The sequence below is a fragment of the Phaenicophaeus curvirostris genome, chromosome 9 (genome assembly GCF_032191515.1).
Source record: "Phaenicophaeus curvirostris isolate KB17595 chromosome 9, BPBGC_Pcur_1.0, whole genome shotgun sequence".
NCBI classification, from domain to species: domain Eukaryota; kingdom Metazoa; phylum Chordata; class Aves; order Cuculiformes; family Cuculidae; genus Phaenicophaeus; species Phaenicophaeus curvirostris.
The window spans coordinates 21,991,755-22,013,590 of NC_091400.1; the positions used below are offsets into that span (position 1 = coordinate 21,991,755).

General features: G+C 35.9%; 1 protein-coding gene across 25 annotated transcripts in view; it reads right to left on the minus strand.

Moving 5' to 3' along the window:
- KCNMA1 (potassium calcium-activated channel subfamily M alpha 1) overlaps positions 1-21,836 on the minus strand; it is a 438,776-nt gene that overhangs the window by 121,612 nt on the left and 295,328 nt on the right. For all 25 annotated transcript variants that reach the window (XM_069863465.1, XM_069863457.1, XM_069863453.1 and 22 more), the window contains exons 10-14: positions 16,000-16,110; positions 14,070-14,175; positions 12,625-12,707; positions 10,285-10,354; positions 8,337-8,492 (exon numbers count right to left, since the gene is read on the minus strand). In XM_069863465.1, the coding sequence (XP_069719566.1) occupies positions 8,337-8,492; positions 10,285-10,354; positions 12,625-12,707; positions 14,070-14,175; positions 16,000-16,110 (526 nt within the window). The remainder of the gene's footprint in view (positions 1-8,336; positions 8,493-10,284; positions 10,355-12,624; positions 12,708-14,069; positions 14,176-15,999; positions 16,111-21,836) is intronic.

The following is a 21,836-nucleotide window of genomic DNA, read 5'->3' on the forward strand; positions in this document are numbered from 1 at the left end:
GCTGCCAGGTGACCACTTACTTCAGTCCTCAAGAAGTAAACAACTGCAAGAATAAATTGCAAAATGGAGATGTTCCAAATCACACACACCCTGACAAGCGGGCTGCAAACTATCAAGAGAAATTTCTTCCACAGAAATTGTTTTACCATCCAGAGACCACGTGGGATGCAAAAGGGGATTTGCATTGTGTTATTCTCCACCACACACAGAGAAGTCATATCCCATTTTTTATAACCCTTTTATTTATGTGAAGCTTGCAAATGTTGCTGATCAGCAACTCTTCATATACAGAAAATAGATAAAGTACAGGCACAGTAAAAAAAAAAAGAGTAATGATAGTAAGGACATGTTTGTAACTTATGGTCTATTTTGTGGCTTTTCTTAGATTGACACCACCTGGGGTTTGAAAAAATATACAAATATGTTACATATTTCTCCTTTTTGCTTTCATCCCATCCTGTCTTTTCTTTAGGCAGATGGTTTTGCTCTGGAGGAAGAAACTGCAGATCACACCTATGGTTAAGCGCTCACCCTTTGTCAAGGGCCAAGAAAGGACTGGAAAAAAACAAACTCATTCACAAAGCTTCACTGACACTGGTTAGTGTTAAGTCAACCTTCATGAAGTGATTAGAATGTTTATAGTACGTTCTGATAGAATACTATGAAATACTGATTAATGAATTTAAAGAATTACTGATATTTGGTATATCTTAAGAAGTTATTATAAGATAATAATTATAATGGAATAAAGATGACCTTTGTATTTTATTTCCACCTGAACCATGATGTTTTCCCTGTGATTTCAAGGACAGAAATAGTCACCAGTGTGGTGTTTTTTAAAAGGCACTACATGCTGGTCCACTAGGAATGAAACAATTCATAGAATCATAGAATGGTTTTAGTTGGAAGGGATGTTAAAGCCCATCCAGTTCCAACCTCCCTGCCACAGGGAGGGACAACTCCCACTGGACCATGGTGCTCAAAGCCTCATCCAGTCTGGTCTTGAACATCTCCTGTGTCCAATACCGTGCTCCCAATGCCTTGAGTCTTACAGTTACCCGGAGTTTTAATAGAGCAAGGTTCCACAGATAAACACTATCGGTATCTCCCATAATCCATGTCAGTAAGCACTAATTTACAAATTCTTAAAGTGAGAAAAAATACTTTTGAACCCACTTTTTTCTTGACTGATTTAAGCCTTTGTGATGACAATATAAAGTTTGCTGCTGGAGTCAACCTCAAAAGCTGAATCCCTAAACAAATTTGATTCTCCATAAAGCATGTGTATTTTCTTTTAAAATACTTAACCATAGCTTGATATCGTCCAGTCTAGCTCTGGACTTACTGACACTTATTTCTACTACTTGCCTGTACTTACCTAATCAGTAAAAGTAAGTTGCCAAAACTTAACTGTTAACATGGAGATGAAAAGAATCTGTGCCATATGCACTTACAAAATTGATGTTTCACATGTCAGCTGGCTGAAAACAATAGGGAATATTTAAATGTTATGTAGACTTTATAGAAGGAAAAAGAGCTAAATTTGGGGAGTGTTTGGTTTAAGATGCTACTTATAAAGCCAATCTAGCTGTCATTCAGTAAAAATGTGAAAGTTACTTATCTGGTTAAATTTATATCTTGATTTTAGCCTACCTGAAAATATTACTATGCTTGCAAGGATGAAAACAACCTTGATTTTAACTTGAAAAAAAAAAAGAAAAATCTACAGTAGTTTTGATGTTATGGTTATAAAGATAATTTTGTTACTGAAAATAATTACTGGTTTATTCTATTTCAGCTCCTGACAGCAGAATTTGAATATTTCTATTTTTTACCTTTGTACAGTGTGAACTCATACAAAGAGAATAGATTTAATTTCAGTGAAAGGTTTTCTGTGGGAAAGCTTTGTTCATTGGCTAAACAAGCACATTCCAGTAGCATGCATAAATTTATCTTTATGGAGAATTGTGGGTTCCAGGAAGCCAAATGTGCTAGAATAAAGGTAAAGAGAGTTTAGATAACTATTGTACCTCATGGAGGATGGGCTATATTACAACAGTGACTTGAATCTGTACCTCCCAAGTTCCTCTCTAGTTGTATAGGCATGTGATTATCTTCCCCAACTACATAACACTGCAATTCTCTCTCCTGTATAGTCATAAAACAAATCGCCCACTGATCCAACAGCCTATATGAAGAATAGCTGGAAAATGACATTGTGTATCCCAAGAGGAGAAATCTAATTTTCATCTGTATCTTTTTTTCAAGTTGCAATGCTTCTCCCACTCTCCTCTATCTGAATATAGATAAAATGTTGTTATCAGCAAACACATTTACATAATAGAACCATTTCTTAGTGAGACACAGTGACAGAGAGATGAAAAAGTGATGCACATCTTGCAAGCACAACCTAAACCCTTAACACACAGTCCTATCCCCTGGCAGTGGAGCTCTGTGGCCTAACTTATTTATCTCCTTCATAGCATTTGCTTCTCAGAGTACTGACATAAATAGTCACATGAAAGAGATTGAGTACATCTGAACCTGATAATGCTATATAATCTTTTCTGTTGAGGTCCAAGTCTCACTATCAAGACAGAGAACTAATACTAGAGTTGTAGTACGGCCTAAGATCTTTCATCACATTTTGCATGGAAAACCAAGGTGAGGATGATCAGGTGTCTTTATCAATATTAAGGAAGCTACACAATGAGAATTCCTTTATAGCACAATGAAAGCAGCTGTAAAGTCTGCTCCTTACCATTGAATAAGCTCAGCATTACCAATCAAAGTGCATAAAACAGTACAAAGCCTTTAAGAATAATTTTAGATGTTTGGAGGAAGATCATCTTTTTGATGTTTTAGAAATACATTTACATTGATAAACAACCTCATCTCTCTCTTTATCAGGAAGTGTAGTGGTGGAACAAGGGGAAGTGGTTTTAAGCTGAATGGGGAGATTTAGATGAGACATTAGGAAGAAATGTTTTCCTGTGAGGGTGGTGAGGCCCTGGCACATATTGCCCAGTGAAGTCGTGGCTTCCCTATCCCTGAAGGTGTTCAAGGCTAGATTCCATGAGGCTTTGAGCAACATGATCCAGTGGGAGGTGTCCCTGCCTATGGCAGGGGTGGAACTGGATGGGCTTTCAGGTCTCTTCCAATCCATATCACTCTATGACTCTATGATCTAACTGAATAATTTCAAAAAAACCACAAAAAGTACAGTAAACTATTAAGTTAATTCTATTCATTACCTCTCTAGAATAGCACTTGAATATTCTAAATCTGTTATTGAAGTGACTCTGCTTTACTGAAATTGCCTAACTCTTCTTTGTTCAGCATACGTGTCCCAGTAATGTGAGGGCAATTCAGATATTCTGAACAGTCTTCCCAAAATTGAAACGTTTATGTAAAACAAATAGTGTGTTGTATAAACATGAAACTTGTTACACATTTTTTTCCTAAAATACATATAAAATTCTCTCTTCTAAGATGCTCAGAAGGCTATGTAGAGAAATGTTGTACAGAAGATGCCTAGAAAATAACATCTTCACTGAGTGATTTTCTTGAGCCCTTGCGAAGATGTTTTCACCTGCTTCTATTTAACATAGGGACTCCTGCCTCCCCCTAGGCTCAAAATGCTTCTGGGGCTTCCTGACATTTAATTTTAAGATTCTCTTCTCCACAGCATTGTTGTTTTTTTCTAACAACGTAGATAAGAATAAAAAGAAAGTACACACAGAATATTCTTGACTGGTGGTTGAAAAGAAGTTGTACATAGAAAGCAATGGATTTTAAACATTTTTTCACGTTAACCTACAATGTCCTTTCAGTCCACCCATACCGCGTGTGTGTATTTCTGGTTATATTATGCCTCTAGATACAGACACCAAAACCCAATAGATAAGTACTTGACTAAAAGAAGTTCATATATTCCTAGCAAAGAGCAAAGCTACTTAGATTTACAGTCTTCTAATTGAATTTCCTTAAGTAATATAAATTATCAAATACCTCTTTACTCAATTCCATTGCCAACTTAAATCAAAGCTAACAAGTATTGTTAGTGGGATAAAAATTTTAAAAACTCAGCCAACTATTCCCACAATTCTTTCTGTATGCAAGAATGTTTCGGTTTTTTTTTTAAATCAGGATGAAAAAAACATTTTATAAAACATCAAATATACTAATTAAGATTAGCTCTAGTTTTAAATATGAGATGTATGCACTTTTTCATTGTTCATGCTAATGTAGAGTCTTGTAGTAGGTCAAAACAGAAATAACGTTCTTGAAATATTTTAGCACATAGTTGCTCTTCTTCAGATGCTGGCCTTGATGGTTTTGAATTTTGAAGAATACAGGCTCTAGTTTTAATACTTTCAAATTTGCAAAACAAGGTGGTATTTCTACCCAAACATAATGCAAAAAGACAGATTGTTGTGATCTGTTCAAATTATTGACTAAATTACACACGCCATGGTAAGCTTCAGTCTGAAGAACTACAGAATCACAGAATGTCCGGAGTCAGAAGGTACCAACAAGGATCATCACGTCCAACTCCCGTTCTTGCACAGGACAACCCCAACATTCACACTGTGTGGCTGAGGATGTTGGCCAAATGCTGGAATAATGTCAGGCTTGGCACTGTGACTGCTTCCCTGGGAAGCTCTTCCAGTGCTCCACCATTCTCTGGGTGAAGAACCTTTTCCTAATACCCAATCTAACCCACTCCTGGCACGACAGTAAGTGGAGAAATTGCATTCCCTTCCCACACCCTCTTGTAAAGTTCTCCTTCATTTGAAGAAATTCACTGTGTGTACCCTAGTCTCTTTCTTCAGAACACTTTCAGGCTGCCTAGGTAGCCAAAAATAAATAGCAAACCGGTTGATGTGTTCTATTTGTGTAGGTAAGGACCTGCCTGATGTAAAAGTGTAGCTTTATGATGCCTCTAGAGCGGGAGAAGTGGGTATTTGTGTATATGTGTGGATGCGAGCAACAGCTGCTGAAAGAGCCCACAGAACACTCCTGCTCTCAAAATAGCTTAGAGGAGAACAGAGACTGCTCTAGATAGGTTTTCAGATCTGGAATGAGGTGTACCATCTTAGCAACAGAGCAAAGACAAAACTAATTCGTTTGTGGACATATTTTTGTTAATGTACATGGCAACACTAACTCATATTGGCTTACATGGTTGTATAAAGAGACAAAATTTTACCACCTCTGCCTTTTATTCTATTTACTTACTTTTTGCAATGTTCTTCATCTGGGTAGCCTTCTAGTATACATTTATTGTACATTTACATTTCTGGTATACATTGCAAACAATACAGAAATTGCAGTACAGTATAGTATTTCCGTCTATTTCTGAGACTATGCAAGTAATAAAGGCTCCCAATTCCTTCATCAACACATGCTATAAAAAGAACAGACTGTTGAAATAAAATTTACCGGTGTAAAGTTCGGATTGGTTTGGGTTTTTTGCTTAACATATAATTTGTTGTGCAATATATCTTTCTTCCTTCAAGTGCTCTAAGCACCTTAATCTTTTTGAGTTGATTTTCTTTTTTTTTTCAGTTTGGTGCCAAAGAGAACATAAAAGGTTCCATATGAGATGACATCACTAAAACCAAAAGGAAAATACTAGGAACAAATATAATATTTTGAGGTTTCTTAGTTTGTTTTACCTCTAATACTGGGCAGACTGTTTACACAAATCATTTTGTGTAATAAAAGTAACATATAATGAGTTAAATGTGTGTGATGTCACCATCAATCATGTTCATTTGTGTTTGACTGACCAAACATTTATGGCACATTAAATCACGTTCTAATCACATTGTGAAGGTGAAGGAACAAACACACATTTCAAGCTTTCTGTAAAAAAAAAAACAGAAGTTTCAGAACATTTTCCAGGTGATCATTTAAGTTGTGAGAGGCTCCACTAATAATGTTTGCCCAAGGAATTTATGAAGGTCTGACAGTACTTAAATTCAGTGCTTTAAATGAAAAGGAGTGGAAGTTGTCTTAGGGAAAAGGACATTCTTCTTTTCAATAGCATCCTCTTTAAGAATTCCAGTCACAGTACCTGCTCTCCTATAACATGCTACAGATTCACAGCCTCCACTAAGTAACAGTTTTCTCCTTCAAATACAGTTTTAAGAGTGAGACAGCTTGAAGAAAGAACCTCCTGTCCACTAAATAAAGAAACTTATTGCTGCCACCAATTGAGTTGGATTCTCATGAAGAAACATGTCTCAGCTCTTGTACATTTACGTTGCTTCAGATTTGAAAATACTCAAGAGATCTTGGGAAATGAGACAATAGGCATTTTACTTGCCTGACAATTCATGCTTAATTAAGTAGCAGACATCTTTTTAACCAGAACTTGCAGAGTTTTGCATTGTCCCAATACACTTGCTGATGCCATTTTTAATCTTGGTGCCATCTGAAGAGGATCAAGTTAAAGTATGTCTGCTTCCTATTCTGTTTATAACTGTATACAATCAAGGATACAAGAGCAAAACTGAGACTGATAGCTTCCTCTAAATCAAAATCATTGCTATTTTTATCTTCATTGTCTGTATATCAAAATACTCAGATGCAAACTGAGCAGTGCCTTGCAAAGCTGAGCTTTCAGCTTAAAACTGTTCATCAGTGAGATAGTCCAATCTGTCACTGTAGTGAAATTATTATAAGAATGCCTTATAAAACAAGAAAATATAGGATTGAAGGTAAGATAATGGCAGAAGTGGCAAGATTTATTTTCTGGAAAGGTGATAGCTTTACATTTGCAATTTTTGACATGTCTAAACATTGTAGCTGTAAATCCAGACCATAAATGTGTCTCTCCAGTACAGTTCTCCAGTAAAGATATTTTTACACTTCACCACTTTCTGAATCACTCAATTTTCACACTGCAAGTTTAAGTTCAGTATTAAAATAACCTACTTTAAGATTGAGGCTTCTGAAGACACTTGGAGATAGGAGATATTTGAATCTCCTTGACAGAAGATTGACCCCTTCCTATTTTGGAAAGACAGAAGCCGAGCAAAAGTTGCAGGCCCACTTCTGATTTCAAGAGCAAGACGACAGAATAGGTTGCCTCAGTAATTCAGATACATTACTGCGACTTTCACAAATGCCTGAGATTGCCCGGAGTCTTGGGTTACCACACCAGACAAGGGTGAGACAGACCAAAATGATCAGCAAGAAGAAGGAAGTTCGTAAGAGATACAGTTTTCTTTTGGGATACAAGAATAAAGGACTAATAGCAAAATTATCATACATTCATGAGTCACAGATAGTTCTCAAGTTTGGCTCTACTGAAGTAAAACTAAGAGCTTTGGTTTTTTACAGAACATAAATAAGGACACAAACACCATTACTGCAGACAGGAAAGTCCAGAGCCCAGGCCATATGGAAAATCGGCTCTTTTTTTTGATTATGGAGGTCTCCAATTTTTTGGAGGTCTCCAAAGGATATCTTAATGAGAACTTTAGGACTTCATAAGAAGTAAAGACTCACTGCCCTGCACTGATACATGCACCTCCACAAGAACAGTAGGCTTTTTTTTTTGTGCTGACTTGCACAATGGACTTGAAGTGGCCCACAGCCTACCTTGAACATCAGTGTTTCCCATCACATTAATAACACTCATGGGATTGGAAACTGACCATCCTATATGTTTGGAATCAGTGTTCCAGAAAGAAAGCACTGATTGCTCTAACCAAGGTCTTGGTCCACTATATTAGTACAGCTGCCATAGAAATCTAGGAATAACTTGGTTAACATTTTGTCCTCCAAGTCCAAAAGAGCTCTTAGATTGAAGAGAAACAAAAACACAAATGATATTGTAGGCAATTCAGGCTTCAGTTCCAACACACGTTCCTTATTTACTCTCACAGTCAGAGTCCTCTAGTCACTTGATGTAAAAGACCAAAATGATCCATCATTTTTTCTGGGCACTTTGTTCTATACAGTACATACATAAATCACACTTTTGTTTTAGCAGCAGGGGCTTTTCTCGTAGATAAACATGTGTTTTGTCTAAAACAAAGCAAAACACTAGAAATATCCCCCTAGAAATGGATGCTGCTTTGAACAACCATTTAAAGGCCAAACACTTCCTGAACAGAAATAAAAATATAACTTGACAGAACCTGGCTCATTACCCAATTTGCAGCAGAGAACTTTTGTGTGTAAGTGTGTGCTGGTTTTTTTTTGTTTTACAAAATCTATTAATGGGTTCCTGTCTGTTTCATATTTGAGCCGTGTTCTGTACTCAGCTCTCTGACAAAGTGAATTGCAGACTAATACATTTTAATGAGAAAAGACATTACCTTTATGAATGACCTCATAGAGAAGAGGTTGGCTAACATTGTCGAAAGGCCTGGTGCCAGGCAGCTCTGGGCTATGAAACCCAGCTTGAGCTCAGCAAGACAGATTGCATCATCCCCTTCTTTCCAGTTCCAGCTTGGGATATTTAGCAGATGAGCCTGGAAAATAAACAAACAAACAAAATAAAACCCCACTGATGAAGAACCAGAAATATTTCCTCGAGTACAGCAAGTATTGAAGGGGTTAAGGGTTAACAGTGAATGACTTTCTTTGTCCCTGGCTTTGTTACTTTTCCTGAGTAGGCAAAGGCACTCTGTGTATTTTCTTAAGAGTTCAAATCTATGCTAAGTGTTCCATTCTTACCTGTTATAGACAAAATCTGACATTTCTCAAACCATGTTCTGGCTGTGACACTGCCAGGCCCATACTCACAGTCAATGAACCATATAATATTAGAAAGTTTTCCTTCCCTTGTCTTATTCATTTTACAGCATTTCCAGCCACTCTCTGTCTGATAAGGCACATACATAACACAAAAAATCTTACATAACTTAGATTAAACCTTGTGTGAAGCTGCAACCTTTATAAGCCCTTGTCATTTAATAAGGTATACAACAGCTTCTGTCTTCTCTACTGAATTCCTTCCATCCTGAAAGAAAGCATTTAACTCATGAAAAAGTTTGTATTTTCACCACAACTGTTAACTATACGGGCAGATATAAGAAAATAGCTGATCAAGAGAGACCTCCAGTATTGACACTGGTCAGTCAGATAGGTATTATTCAGTTTTTCGTCTAACCCTATCAGATTCTCTCTTCCATCTGCCTTACAGAAATGCCTAGACATAAGGAGACAGAGAGGCCTTCATCCTTTTTTCCCTTCATAAGTGAATATTACAGTTAAGCACTTTGATAAAAGCTATTCTTGAAGCCACGTTGATTAGAAATACAGAGGAAAAGTGAAGTCTTTAAAAGATCTTCCCCTCTGAACCTGCTTAAAGCAGCAAAACACTTCTATTCTATTAAAAGCCAGGCTGCTTCCATCTGCATACAGGAAGAGACATCACAAGCAACAGCGATCGCTCTTGTTCTAATGAAAGGTTAACAGTTGTCATCAGTCAAACCTTCCGAGTACCAAGATTACTGTTTTTCATTGAATGAAAGTCTACCCAGCCAAGCCTTTCCTCCAGCACTGGGCAGTGGCTGATGCTTTTAGAAATAATAAAAGAACTAGGATATAGTCCATCCTCTGATATATTCTTCCTAGCCCTGTTAATCATCAGTTTATGAACTTCTTCATCTCAGGTTTGAGTGAAACTACTTCCTTGTGTTTAAATGCCACAGTTTTATCATCAAAAATTGGCCAAATTCCTTTACAAAGTGGATTTATAATTTGATCTCCACAATACTTTTAGGAACAAACTCCACAACTGAATTATGTTTTACATTAAAACAGACTTTATTTTATTTATTTTGTACATCCTTTGCAATGTCGGGTCTATATTGCCATGCTAGAAATACAAAGACGCAATATCTCCAATAAGACAATAATTCTATGTATTTTCTTTAAGTATCTACAAAGAACTGACTTCAGATGACTTGCCTAGAGGCCACCAATTCATCTTGGCCAGCTCTATTGTAATAAGATGAGCAAAACTTATAGAAGCTGAGAGGTTAAAAGCTCATCTGGAATGAATAGCAACTATGGACAAGGCAGCTCTGAGAGTTGGACCTTAGGCAATTAATAAATGTCAGAGGATTTTTGGAAGGTTCCCTAGCATTTATAGATAAAACTGAATTATTTTGTGACAGAATTACATGATGGTTTATTAGGACATTTTTGTTTGTAAAGAAAAATGCTTACTATTAGTGGAGATAGAAAAAATTGTGTGTGAGTGAATGCAATGGAGCAAAAAACCCTAGAGAGACCCCCTGTTGGTTGCCACATTACCTTATTGTGGTACTGCAACATCTGAGTGATAATTCTTATCTTCGGGTGATAATTCTTTATTGAAATAACTCTAAAAAAAGAAAAAACAGTAATTTTTAACTGGCAGGATATTTGGATAATGTATCTCAACACCGCAGCGTGAAGGCTCACAATTAAAACTGTACCCTCTTATTCATCTGCCTGTAAAGAATACCGACTAAAGTCAGACCCATGCAATGTTTACATCTAGTCAAACTCAGTTAATAACCACACTAGAGAACATCAAGCTCCAGGAATTATTCAGTTGAATGGTTTAATTTTATGGAATGTGCAGATAGACTTGTTTTAGCAGCTCTGTTTAGATACTGTACTCATTCTGTTAAGCAAATAATACACTTGCAATTATTATGTCACCTTCAGTGATTATCTTGTCTTTGAATCAACATAATTGATCAAGTTTTCTAATGACAAATACCTGAAAATAATTCCTTTCTTTCTGGCCCACCACATATTATTTATTTACAGTTGCTAGACATTCATCATATTTAAACACCTTGAATGCTGATTTTGTTTGACATAAATCCACATACAAATTCATCTTATTTTTTATGGATTATTCCAAATTTAAATATTGAAACTGATATCTGAATTCTGAGTTTATAAAGTATGGGGCTACTCCATTAATGTGCAGCTTGACTGCATTCTTAATTACTTCATGAGCCTAACTGATACTTAACTGTGTACAGATTAAAAGTTTGAGAAATGAGTGGATGGATAAAATGTTATGAAAAGAGAAACATGAAATTAAAAAAATCTAAAAAAAAGCTTACAACAAAATTAAAGACAGAAACAGGCCAAAACCATCAGTTCTGCACATGCAAACTAAAGGTAGAAAAAGAAGGTAAAACTATCAAAATGAAGAATACTCTAAATCACTATGGAATCACCAGTCTTGTAACACTGAATGCCAGAACTGTTTACATTGGTGTTTTGTAGGAAGTTGCAAACTGCAGCTCTGGCTTGCATTTTGAAGCATACCAAAGCTAGAGCATGAAACAGATAAAAAAATCTCATAAGAAGGATTCTGTGTTATCTTTTGGAAGGAGAAAACAAGATTTCCTTCTAATTTTCATTTTTTAATTGAATTATTTGAACATTCAATTGTGTTGAATTAAATTCATTTAAATGTGAGAAAACACAGGAGAATTCAACTCTCAAAGTAACACTTGCATTTTATTACACTAAATATATCTATTAAGAATGTACTAATATGCAACTGAAATATTTTTAATCTATTTATGCAATCAATGTCAATATAAAGCTTTTTGCACTGAAACTCAAAAGCATGTTTGGAAAAGGAAATAAGGCATATTTAAGCTCTGCACCTTCTACAAACAGCCAGATCTCTTGTACCCAGTGAACTTCTTCCTTTCCTTCAATTCACAGCATGCAAACATCAGACTAGCCAGTAAAGTGGGTTCATAACTCTGGCCAGTTCTATGTTGAAGTATATTTTTAACAAAGCATTGATAATTTAATTTTAAATTTAATATTTTAATTTTAAAAAAAGGAGAGATTGGTCTTATTAAAACTAGGTTTGTATGAACAAAACACAAACAACAGAATGGCTTAGCTTTGTTTTAACTCTAGTTGCAATCTAGTAACTGACGCTCTCATCATCTTCCTTCAGAGAATACAAGGACGAGGGCAGGACAAGACCTGGTGGTCCCTAATGTGGCAAGTCAATCAAAGCAAGCAGTGTTTGGTGTTCAGAGGATGGATGGAGCCAGAAGGCCACTGCACCATTACCATAATGAACTGTATACCTTGTTTTCCCTCAAGCAGCATAATTACTCTTAGAAGCAGATATACCAAGGAGAAATGAAGTATGAAGTGATTTACTATCCTTCTGTTACACCATTTACACCAGCCCATGCAGCACATGCACTCACATAACATATTGCTGCAACATCATAACTGTCATTTCTATTTGGACTGCATTTAGCTACAAACTCTTAAACCCTTGGTCCTGAAAAATGATGAAGAGTACCAAAGCTTCTGCTCCAAGTGTCTCTTTTGACAAGAAGAACATGGAGCTGTTAGAGTGAGTCCAGAGGAGGCCACGAAAACGATCCAAGGGCTGGAGCACCCTTCCTCCCAGGACAGGCTGAGAGAATTGGGGTTGTTCAGCCCGGAGAAGAGAAGGCTCTGGGGAGACCTTAGAGCAGCCTCCCAGTACTGAAAGGGACTATAGGAAAGCAGATCAGCAACAAAGCTCTGTGTGGCTACAGCACATCCAGACACTAGAAGTAGCTATTCTGAATTAAGAACCAAAAACCTATTGAAAACTAATGAATTTACCTCATAATATTGGAGGCATCTTCAGCATCTGGGTCAGCACAGTATTTATTGGCAAGGATTAGGCACGCATCTGCTGACTCTATCTGAGACACCAAAGAAAAAGCAAAGATAAATAGCAACCTCTCTTTCTGGCTCTTCTTTCATGATAAAGCATTAGGGAATCCAACACTGCCATCATGAGTGTGAATGTCAGTTATTAATATTGATAATCAAAAACATTATGAGGCTAATGTGCGTTACTGTGAGTGATGACAACAGCTCTCATATACACACAGTAATTTCTCAACGCTTGCTTGTGTTGCTCAGACCAGGTCAGTCATTCAATTATTGATCCGTACATTGTATCAGCTGAGGCATGAAAGTGTTAATGGACATATGTTTTATAACCTATATTGAAATTTAGAACCCTAAATTCATAGGAAGTTCCTCTTGTATCAGTATAGTGCTCCGACAAGTCATGCAGCTTTGTTTAAGAATTTAATTAATATCTCTTAAAGACAGGAAGAGGCGGCTGAACTCTGAGTGCCAGTTTTAGAGAGCAGCAGGAGAACTGCTCTGTTCACACAAACCTTAGGCTCCTTTTAATTCAAAGCAGATGACAAAAGTAATTTTCCATGTATATAACCAAATACCAATACAAAGAAGGGTGGATTACAGAAAACAAAATGCTAACATACAATTTTATGGCCACAATTGGAACATTTTTTTCCAATTAATTGAAATAGCGTATGTTGAGCTACAAAAGGTTAAGCAATTTCTACAGACAAACTGGACAAAAGACATGATTAATACTCCAGAAAGCATTAACATTGCATTAAAATATTCTTGGCTTCAGTAGTTGGTTTACATTCCATTAAAAAAAAAACAAACAGGAACATGAGTTAATGCTGTGTCTGACAGCTTGTCATCTTTTTATTCGAGCTTCATGCTTTGCTTTAAAATACAAAGTAATTTACCATAGAGAATTCTAGACAATAAAACCACCTCATTTGAGCTACCAAAAATCTTAAATCATATTTTTTCCAGGATTCTAGACAACAGAAAAAGGGTTTGACAGGTGAAAAATTAGTTTCTAATCATTCTGATGAAAGTAAGACAATAGCAATTTAAGCAATTACTATAAGACAATGTTCTATTATATCAAACATTAATGTAAATTAGACTTATCAACCCAATGAAAAATTCATTAAAAGATCAGTGGAGTGGCAGATAATGTATCTTGAGCCAATGTGTTAATGTAGTTTTGACAACCTAAAGATGTAGGCAAAAGATTAGTTTTTTATAATATAAATGGTATTATAATTTATTAGACAAGCTAATAGAGATGCACAACCAATCTTTTAGGGTTACGTGAAGTAGAGCGTTACACTGTTTTTGTCCAAATAATGCCATGACTACTTTTTAAAAAGGCAGTTAGCAGGAGAACAGAACAACAGAGCTGTTACCTTCACTCTCGCCAGATCATGGGGATTAAGGACTGAACCCTGGTAAAATTCCACCTGAGTGAAGTGTCGTTTAAAAAGAGCTTCCAGCTCAAGGTTAGGGGAGATACTGCAGCGGGAAGAGCAAGAAAACACAAGAGCAAATGAGAAGCCAGTTTGCATAACTGCCCCATTTCCTTAATTTATAAACCAACACTTCTGTTTATTTTAGGTATTCAGGCTTTGGCTGATACATTTCCAGTGGTATAGAAACAGCGTTTAGTACTTAAAAAACAAATATTCTACTGCTTTCCCTTCTTTTCTTGTGTCTACAGAGCTTCTGGCCCACTTCACTGTGCTGCTCTGCACACTGATGAGTTGTCAGTTCCTCACAGATGTGACCTCAGAACTGGTGCAAACATCTTTAAAACATCCTTGCCACACCATTCTTCACAGAAATTGTCTAGCAAGACCATCATTCTCTACATGTCCCCACCATTTTAAAACTGATTGCATCAAATAAGAGAGCTCAATGCAAAATCCTTAACAGCTGGAAAAGAAGTCCTACAACAGGGCCTGTATGGGCTACAAATCAAACACTCATTTCATTTTGCCATAAACAAATATTAAATGGGCCATAACCTATTATAGAATGAGGCACTACCTTTGGAAATACTTTTTCTGATGCCACTTATGAAAACAGAAGGGATTTAATAGCTACACAGTACGTGCATAAGATCTTTGTCATGATAGATGCTAAAATTGATAAGAAAATAAAACAGATAACGTGTAAATTTTTGTCTGAGAAGGTACAGAAGAAAGCAGGTAAGAACAAGTAATCATGCGCTGAACTTTGTATGCATGTGCAGTTTCCCGATTCCTATCATCACGTTGAACTCTGGCTCTCTCCTTTCCTCTGACAATCCATCCTTGTTATTAGAGGGGGGAAGCAAGCAAGCAATGTAGTTACTAGAGGATATCATCTTTAGTTCAGTTTGAAAGGATAGATAAACAAATTATGCAAGTGCTGCTGATTCTTAACTTTTCAGTTCTTTTTGTTGACTTATCACAAATGATCCTTTAACTGTTTAATCATTTGCTTTGACAAGACGGAAAGTGGGGAACGTGCTGCTAAATGCAAAAATATTACTCATTCACAGCTCGCAACACTCCTAAACAGACACCATTACAGAGCAGAAAAGATCTTTCCTAGTGTCCCTCTCCCTAGCACGTGGCTATTTCAAGCAGCTTCTGAAACAGGCAAGCCTGCTTGATGTTGTGTTACACGTAATACACAAAGACACCATAAGACACCTTTCCAAATCCCTCAGGAGAAAAATGTAAGAGACAATGTGTGTGTGCAGGTACATATGTATGGGTAAAAGAGCACTACTAGTTATCCCCATGACAAGAATCTCTTTTCTATCTTCATTATATTTGTAAAGTAATATATCTCTATTTATATTAGAACTGCATCTGCACCTACATTTTTCCTACTGTAAATACTTTGCAATGTGAAATAAGACTTTTTTTTCCTACTGAAATCAGAGGTGAAAATATGTTTTCAGATAGCATAAGTTTATATGACATGCAGTATTTTTCAAGAATTTTACCAACTTCAGAAGTTTCATTAGAAATGTTTGCCACTAAGGAAAATTCTTACATCTGTTAGTATTTCAATATTTTTTATTTCATAATTCCTGCCATTTCAACTACCTCACAATTGACATGATTGGGTCTGAAGTCTGTTTGCTTGAAACACCTATGCTTAGCAACAGGGTATAAAATTTGCAGACAACAACTCTTTCTTCAGAACACATTGTTTACAGAAATAATTGCAAACGTTACTTGTATGGTTATTTGGGGACAGAAAGATCCTCTGCCTTCCCAAGAAACAAACAATTTAATAAATTTTAGTAACAGACAATGAGATCAATCTTTAAATATTACTCACTTATGCAGAAAGACGATTTCTACGTTGACATCATCCCTATCCTTGTGCAGGAAGTCCTTCAGGAAGTTGGACACGCTTTCAAGTGTTATGTGACCACAGACAACAATGTGCCTGTTACAGAAAAATCAGAGTTAATCTTGTAAAGAAAGTAAAACAAGGAAACAAGGAAGCAAAGACGAAAATTGTAATTTATAGGCCAAAAAAGGGTATTAGTATCTTCTTGATGTTTCTCTAGATCCTATTCCATGAAGTCAGAGAAGGAAAACAGCAGTTCCAAAAGGTGCTTTGCAATTGCAAATACATATATGTTCTCACTTGCAAAGGCCACCACTACCAAAGCATTTGGCCAAGTTACATTACACACTTTACAGTAAGTAGCACCATTTATATATCCATGTTTACACACTGTACACCCTTTCAAAGTCATATTTATTTATTTTACACATCTCTCTCCATATCTTTACCTCCTATACAGAGATTTATTATTTAAATTTTTGCTTTATGACAAAAAGAGACAGCCAATCTCCCCTAAAATGATTTGATATTTTTCCATGGTTGAAAGCAGACACTTAAGCCAAAGGCAGTGCAAAGCTTGCCAATTACAGGCCATAAGCAGTAAAATAGAAATCTTTTTCCTTCCATAACTCCCAGAAGGAGTGCATGTTACAATGAAGAATCATTATTTATCGCACCATTTCAATAGATTGCTTTGAAAATCAAAGTTTGCAGAGACTGTGATGTCACCAAGGTTTCTACTGCTCTATATCTCCATTAATAGATGTATCTGACCATGTAAGACAGACACTCGATACATACCTACACACATTCTTGACTTCTACATCTTAAATTGTGAGAAGATGAAGAAAAAGCCTAGGAAATTGCTCTCTTCCTCAATTAAAGGATCTTTGCTCCTAGTCAAGTCTAAAAATTTGCGATTAGAATACCTTCCATTGTCTCACAATTTCCTTCATGGAATTAACTCAACCTCAGCTTTCATTATTGCCATGGGTTTAAGACAGACAGTGATATTGATATGCCTATTACTACCACTTCCAAATACCACATCGCTCACAGAATGCACGATGAGGGAAAAGGTGGTAGAGAGAATTCGTGAACAATCAGAAAGCCAACTTCATTACAGTCATATAATCTACACACAAATGCTACAAATAAACCATGCAACACACTTATTTGGCACTTGAGCTGCTAAACGTGAAGCAAAGCCATTCCAAAGGCAACATGTACACCATCCAAATCTGACCTAAAATCTCGTAACTGTTCTGTGGAAAACTCTGTAAAGCTGAAACCTCATTCGCTGGAAACAACAAGTGGCCACAATAATTACTTATGTAATGGGCTATAACAGCAGTCTGTTCTTGCTTCATATTTCTATGCTTGTTGACACGTGTGCATAAAGCACGTAGAACACATTGTAAAATGGATAATTATCCAGAATAAAGAATACATCAGTAATATGCATCATGCAGTGATTAATACCCCCATCATGTGCTGTCAATTTTTCAGTGCTTCATATGCTCAATAGAAAAGCAAAATACAAACTATTATAATAGTCCAGCACACCTTATGATATTGACCTACTATCGGCACACTGATAAATAGCATAGAACAGAGTTTTCAAGCTTTGTTAAGAAAGATGATAAACTCTTTTTGCATGAGTTCTTAATGACATCACCAGGACTCAATGTAATTTTAGAAACAGCAGCAGACTAACTTCAATGGTTTCATTCTTTTTAACAGGGAAGGGATACATGAATATTTGAGACCCTGTCTGGCTTCGGTAGGATTTTGCTCAATTTTAACCTCAATTGTTGGTGCAGTGACTGTTCATAACACCGAGTTCTCAGACTGTAAACACTTAAAACCACAAAAATCCCCAAATTAAAACCTTTCTTTTATACGAGATGGCAAGCATGTTATCAGAAAACAAAATATAAATTATATTAGCTCAACCTTTCTTTGCACAAGGCTCCTTAAGAGATTTCCTGTGGGATTTTTGCTGCAACCTCTGTACTGGATAAATCCATGCCTATCTTCCCCTCTTCAGAAGTACTCTCCCTCAGATTCCCTACGGTCAATTGCCTGAGCTGTCACGTTATTGCACACACTGCTTGGACAAGATAATAACACAGAAGGGTAAAATACGATTTCAAGCACCAGGATTCACTCCCCATGAAATGCATAAATAACCATCCAATATATTAATGCAAACAGAAAATTTTAGCAATAGAAACAATTTCTTTTTGTAGGCAACTGTGTTGTTAGCTTTAGCAGGGTCCCTTCCTGAATGCTCCTGTGCTACATTTCATTCCTATGCAGAAAGTTTACTTCCTTCCTGGGAGATTTCACTTTAGATAGGTTCTATTCTGAATAAGAGTCCACATTTTTCAAAATGTGGGTAAACTGAAAAGAAAAAATAGAAGCCAGATAGAGTGTGCAACCCAAATTGGAAAAAAAAAATAAAATCATAGATTGTAAGATTACAAGATAATCCAGGTTGGAAAAGACCTCCTGAGGTTATCAACTCCAGAAAAGCAATAAAAGCAGATGCATTTGGTAAGAGAATTCAATATTGCTATGATTCCCTTTCGGTAGGACTTCATAGCAACCTGCTCCAGTTAAATTAAAACATTTGGCTGTCAAGTACTCTTGCATTTAAGCATCAGGACTGATTGTTTTGGAAGTGTCAGAAGGCATCTGCATCATGATTTCATTTTAGCACGCTAATTTGGGGCTGGGCATTATCTGTTCTTCTCTTCTTATATAGCACAAGACAGTGCCCTGAGCAGCGATTGCAACAAAACTTCCTGGTTATCAAAAAATATTTTGTGATGAGATACTGCATTAATTTTTGGTTGAAAATTCCCACAAAAAACAATTTTAACATAAATTATATTTTTGCTTAGAAGCAGAAGAAATTGAAAACAGATTTCCTACTTGCCCAGAGAGAGTTATTAGGCATGTTATTTAAGAAAACCTGAAAAGTTAATGTTATTCTAATCTGTCGTGTATATGATTTGAAGATTTATAGCTTCCTCTGTTTCTTCCAATAACCATTCCCTTCCCATGTACCACCCATTTTCTTCCACAAACTGAGGTTTTAAATCAAGTCAACACACTGGATATCTTTTGTTTTCAGGTAGATTTGGTTGGTAGGAAAATACTGTATTAATAATTCGGGGTCAACATAAATGTCTTACCCCTGCATTGAGTTTTCTATTTATGAAAAACTAGCAAAAGATTATTCAGCTAAATTATTATGGTTTCCAGTTTGTGTTTTGGGTGGGGATTTTTTTTCGTTCTTTAAAAACAAAATTTAGAAATTCCCTTACAATACTGGAAAAAACTTGTTCAGGAGCTTAGAAATTTTTATTGCTGAGAAGTATTCCAGAGGATTAAGGCTTCTGTTAGGTAAGTAATAGTTGCCATTGTTATCAGAAGTTAAACTGGTTTAATATACTAATAATAATCCACATTACATGGCTGTGATGCTGCAAAAACATCTTTTACAGAGAAACTAACACTTAACAGGAGCTGTATTCTATCAATCATTAAAGCTAGGTTAACTCAATTCTCTTCTATATGTACTTACCATGCTCCAAATTAACTACAGTGACCAAATATGAAAAATCAGTACAGTTCTACACAGCTGAAATTCTCTACGCTTCCTAATTTTTCTCCATTCAAGTACTGACATAACGATATATTTACTAAAAATACATTAGCTTCTTACAAAGTAAACAAAAATGGTGATAAAAGGTCCAAAGCTACCACAGATACAAATAGTTTGCGGAAGAAAAAAATCACATAAGCAAAAGCTAAACCAGCTAGAATTCTGACATGAGATAATTGAAAACACACACACAATGCATGTAAATAGTACTGTAAATGAAAACAGAGCCACTCTGAATAGGATTCTTCAAAAAGGATCTTTGAGTGGCTTTTCCTTCAGAGGACACAATGCGACAGGCAAATCTTTTGCCTGTTTATTTTGAAAGAAATTACATCCATTTTATTGGAACAAGTATAAAGAACTTGAAAAAAACTCACTCTAACTAGTATGTCATAATAAATCAAAGATGATAAACAGAAAATTCTGCTCAGCATTCAGCTGAATACATGGTGTTCCCTTGTCAAGTAACTAAATGAAGCATGGCACATATTGATCTAGATGCCTCCATAAAACTGCAATATTTATATCAAATACACATGCTCAAATCTCTTTATGGTCTTTCTGCTTAGTGTTCAGATCACGTCTTCATCTATTGACCATCTAAATTTTTTCTTTGTATATCAGCAGCAGGCTCCTGGGGTTGAAGTAAACAAGTTCTTGTAAAGTCCAACTGGTTTTCCTCAACAAAGGATGAGTTTCAGTCACTTTTTATTATTAAGAAAAGTCAATAAGTGTCAAAAGAGATTGTACATATGGTGGTCTTGTTTATCTACTAGCAGTATGTATTCTTTAAATATATCAGTTTACAGTATATTCCAAGGTGCCTGTGCTTTTTACGATTTACATAACATTATTCAAGATTCTATTAATTCAGTTCAATTAAGACTTCATGCATGTGCTTATGTATCTCTCTCTTATTCAGTTAAACATACGCCTTACTTTAATATAAACTCCACTCTCAGATTAATACAAACAGAGCAGTAGGTGCTGTGTAATCATGACTTCATGTTTTTCTATTTTTTTCACAACAGACTTGAAGTCAAGGATGGTCCTTCTAAGGCCCACTTAATTTAGCCAATGTGTTTAGTGAGCCAGAACAATAGGTTATAATATTTTAAACATTAAAAAAACCTTGCCTGTGTATTACATGTATGACAAAAGCCAAGACATAGAACCATTCATCTACAGTGGACACAAAAAAAGAAACGTCAGATTGGTTTTGGAAAAATAACCCTACTAGGTATGAAACTAAACAGTGTTACACCCAAATTGGCCCTTTTGTATCAGTCATTCCTATTTGTAAGCACAGAGCTCTGAAATTAAGACATAATATTTTTTAAAAAATGCAACTGTAAGTTGCCTCCAATTCTTAAGTCATGCTCTAGAAATATTCTAGTACAATGGAAGCAAGTAAAAAAACATTCAAGGATACAGCAAATTGTCTGACGTGTAACAACCCAGCAGCTTTATTTTAACATTTGTTCTCCCTCAACTCTTTGTTAGAAAGTAGGCTTTCGTTATTCTCTTCATTCTAGAAAGATTAAAAATTTCATAAGAGCTGAAGTTGCTGAGAAGCCAAAAGCACTGACTTTCAAATATGTATCAACATTAAATATATAAAGGAATATGACTACACCGTGACTGGAGACATGTTTGCAGTATGTGAAAACATGTTTAAGCTACCTTTAATTTCTGTAAATTGGACGCAATACCTTCAGCTGCCAATTATTTAGGAACCAGAGTGAACTCATGCAGTCTATACAGAAGCCACTGTAATTAATTCAGACAGAAGTTCTTTCCAATAGGTTTCATGCTCTTTGGAATCTCTCTTGTATTGTGAGTAAAGAAAAATGTATTTGTTAATATGGAAAGCACCCAAAGAGCTAAATTCAGTACACGGTATACAGCACAGATCAGTGGAACAGCACATCACAGATCATATTAACATATATGGGAAATCATTAATGTCAGGCATTTGAAAGTTGACTCTGATGCAGATATTTACTTTGTGACCACTATAAATACGTGAAATTAAGAATCAAGAAGGAATCATTACCAATGCTCTTAAATATAAAACCAGTAATGTGTGACAAACACACAGTCACACACAAGATCCTAATTAGTTGTGAATTACTGCAACTGTGAA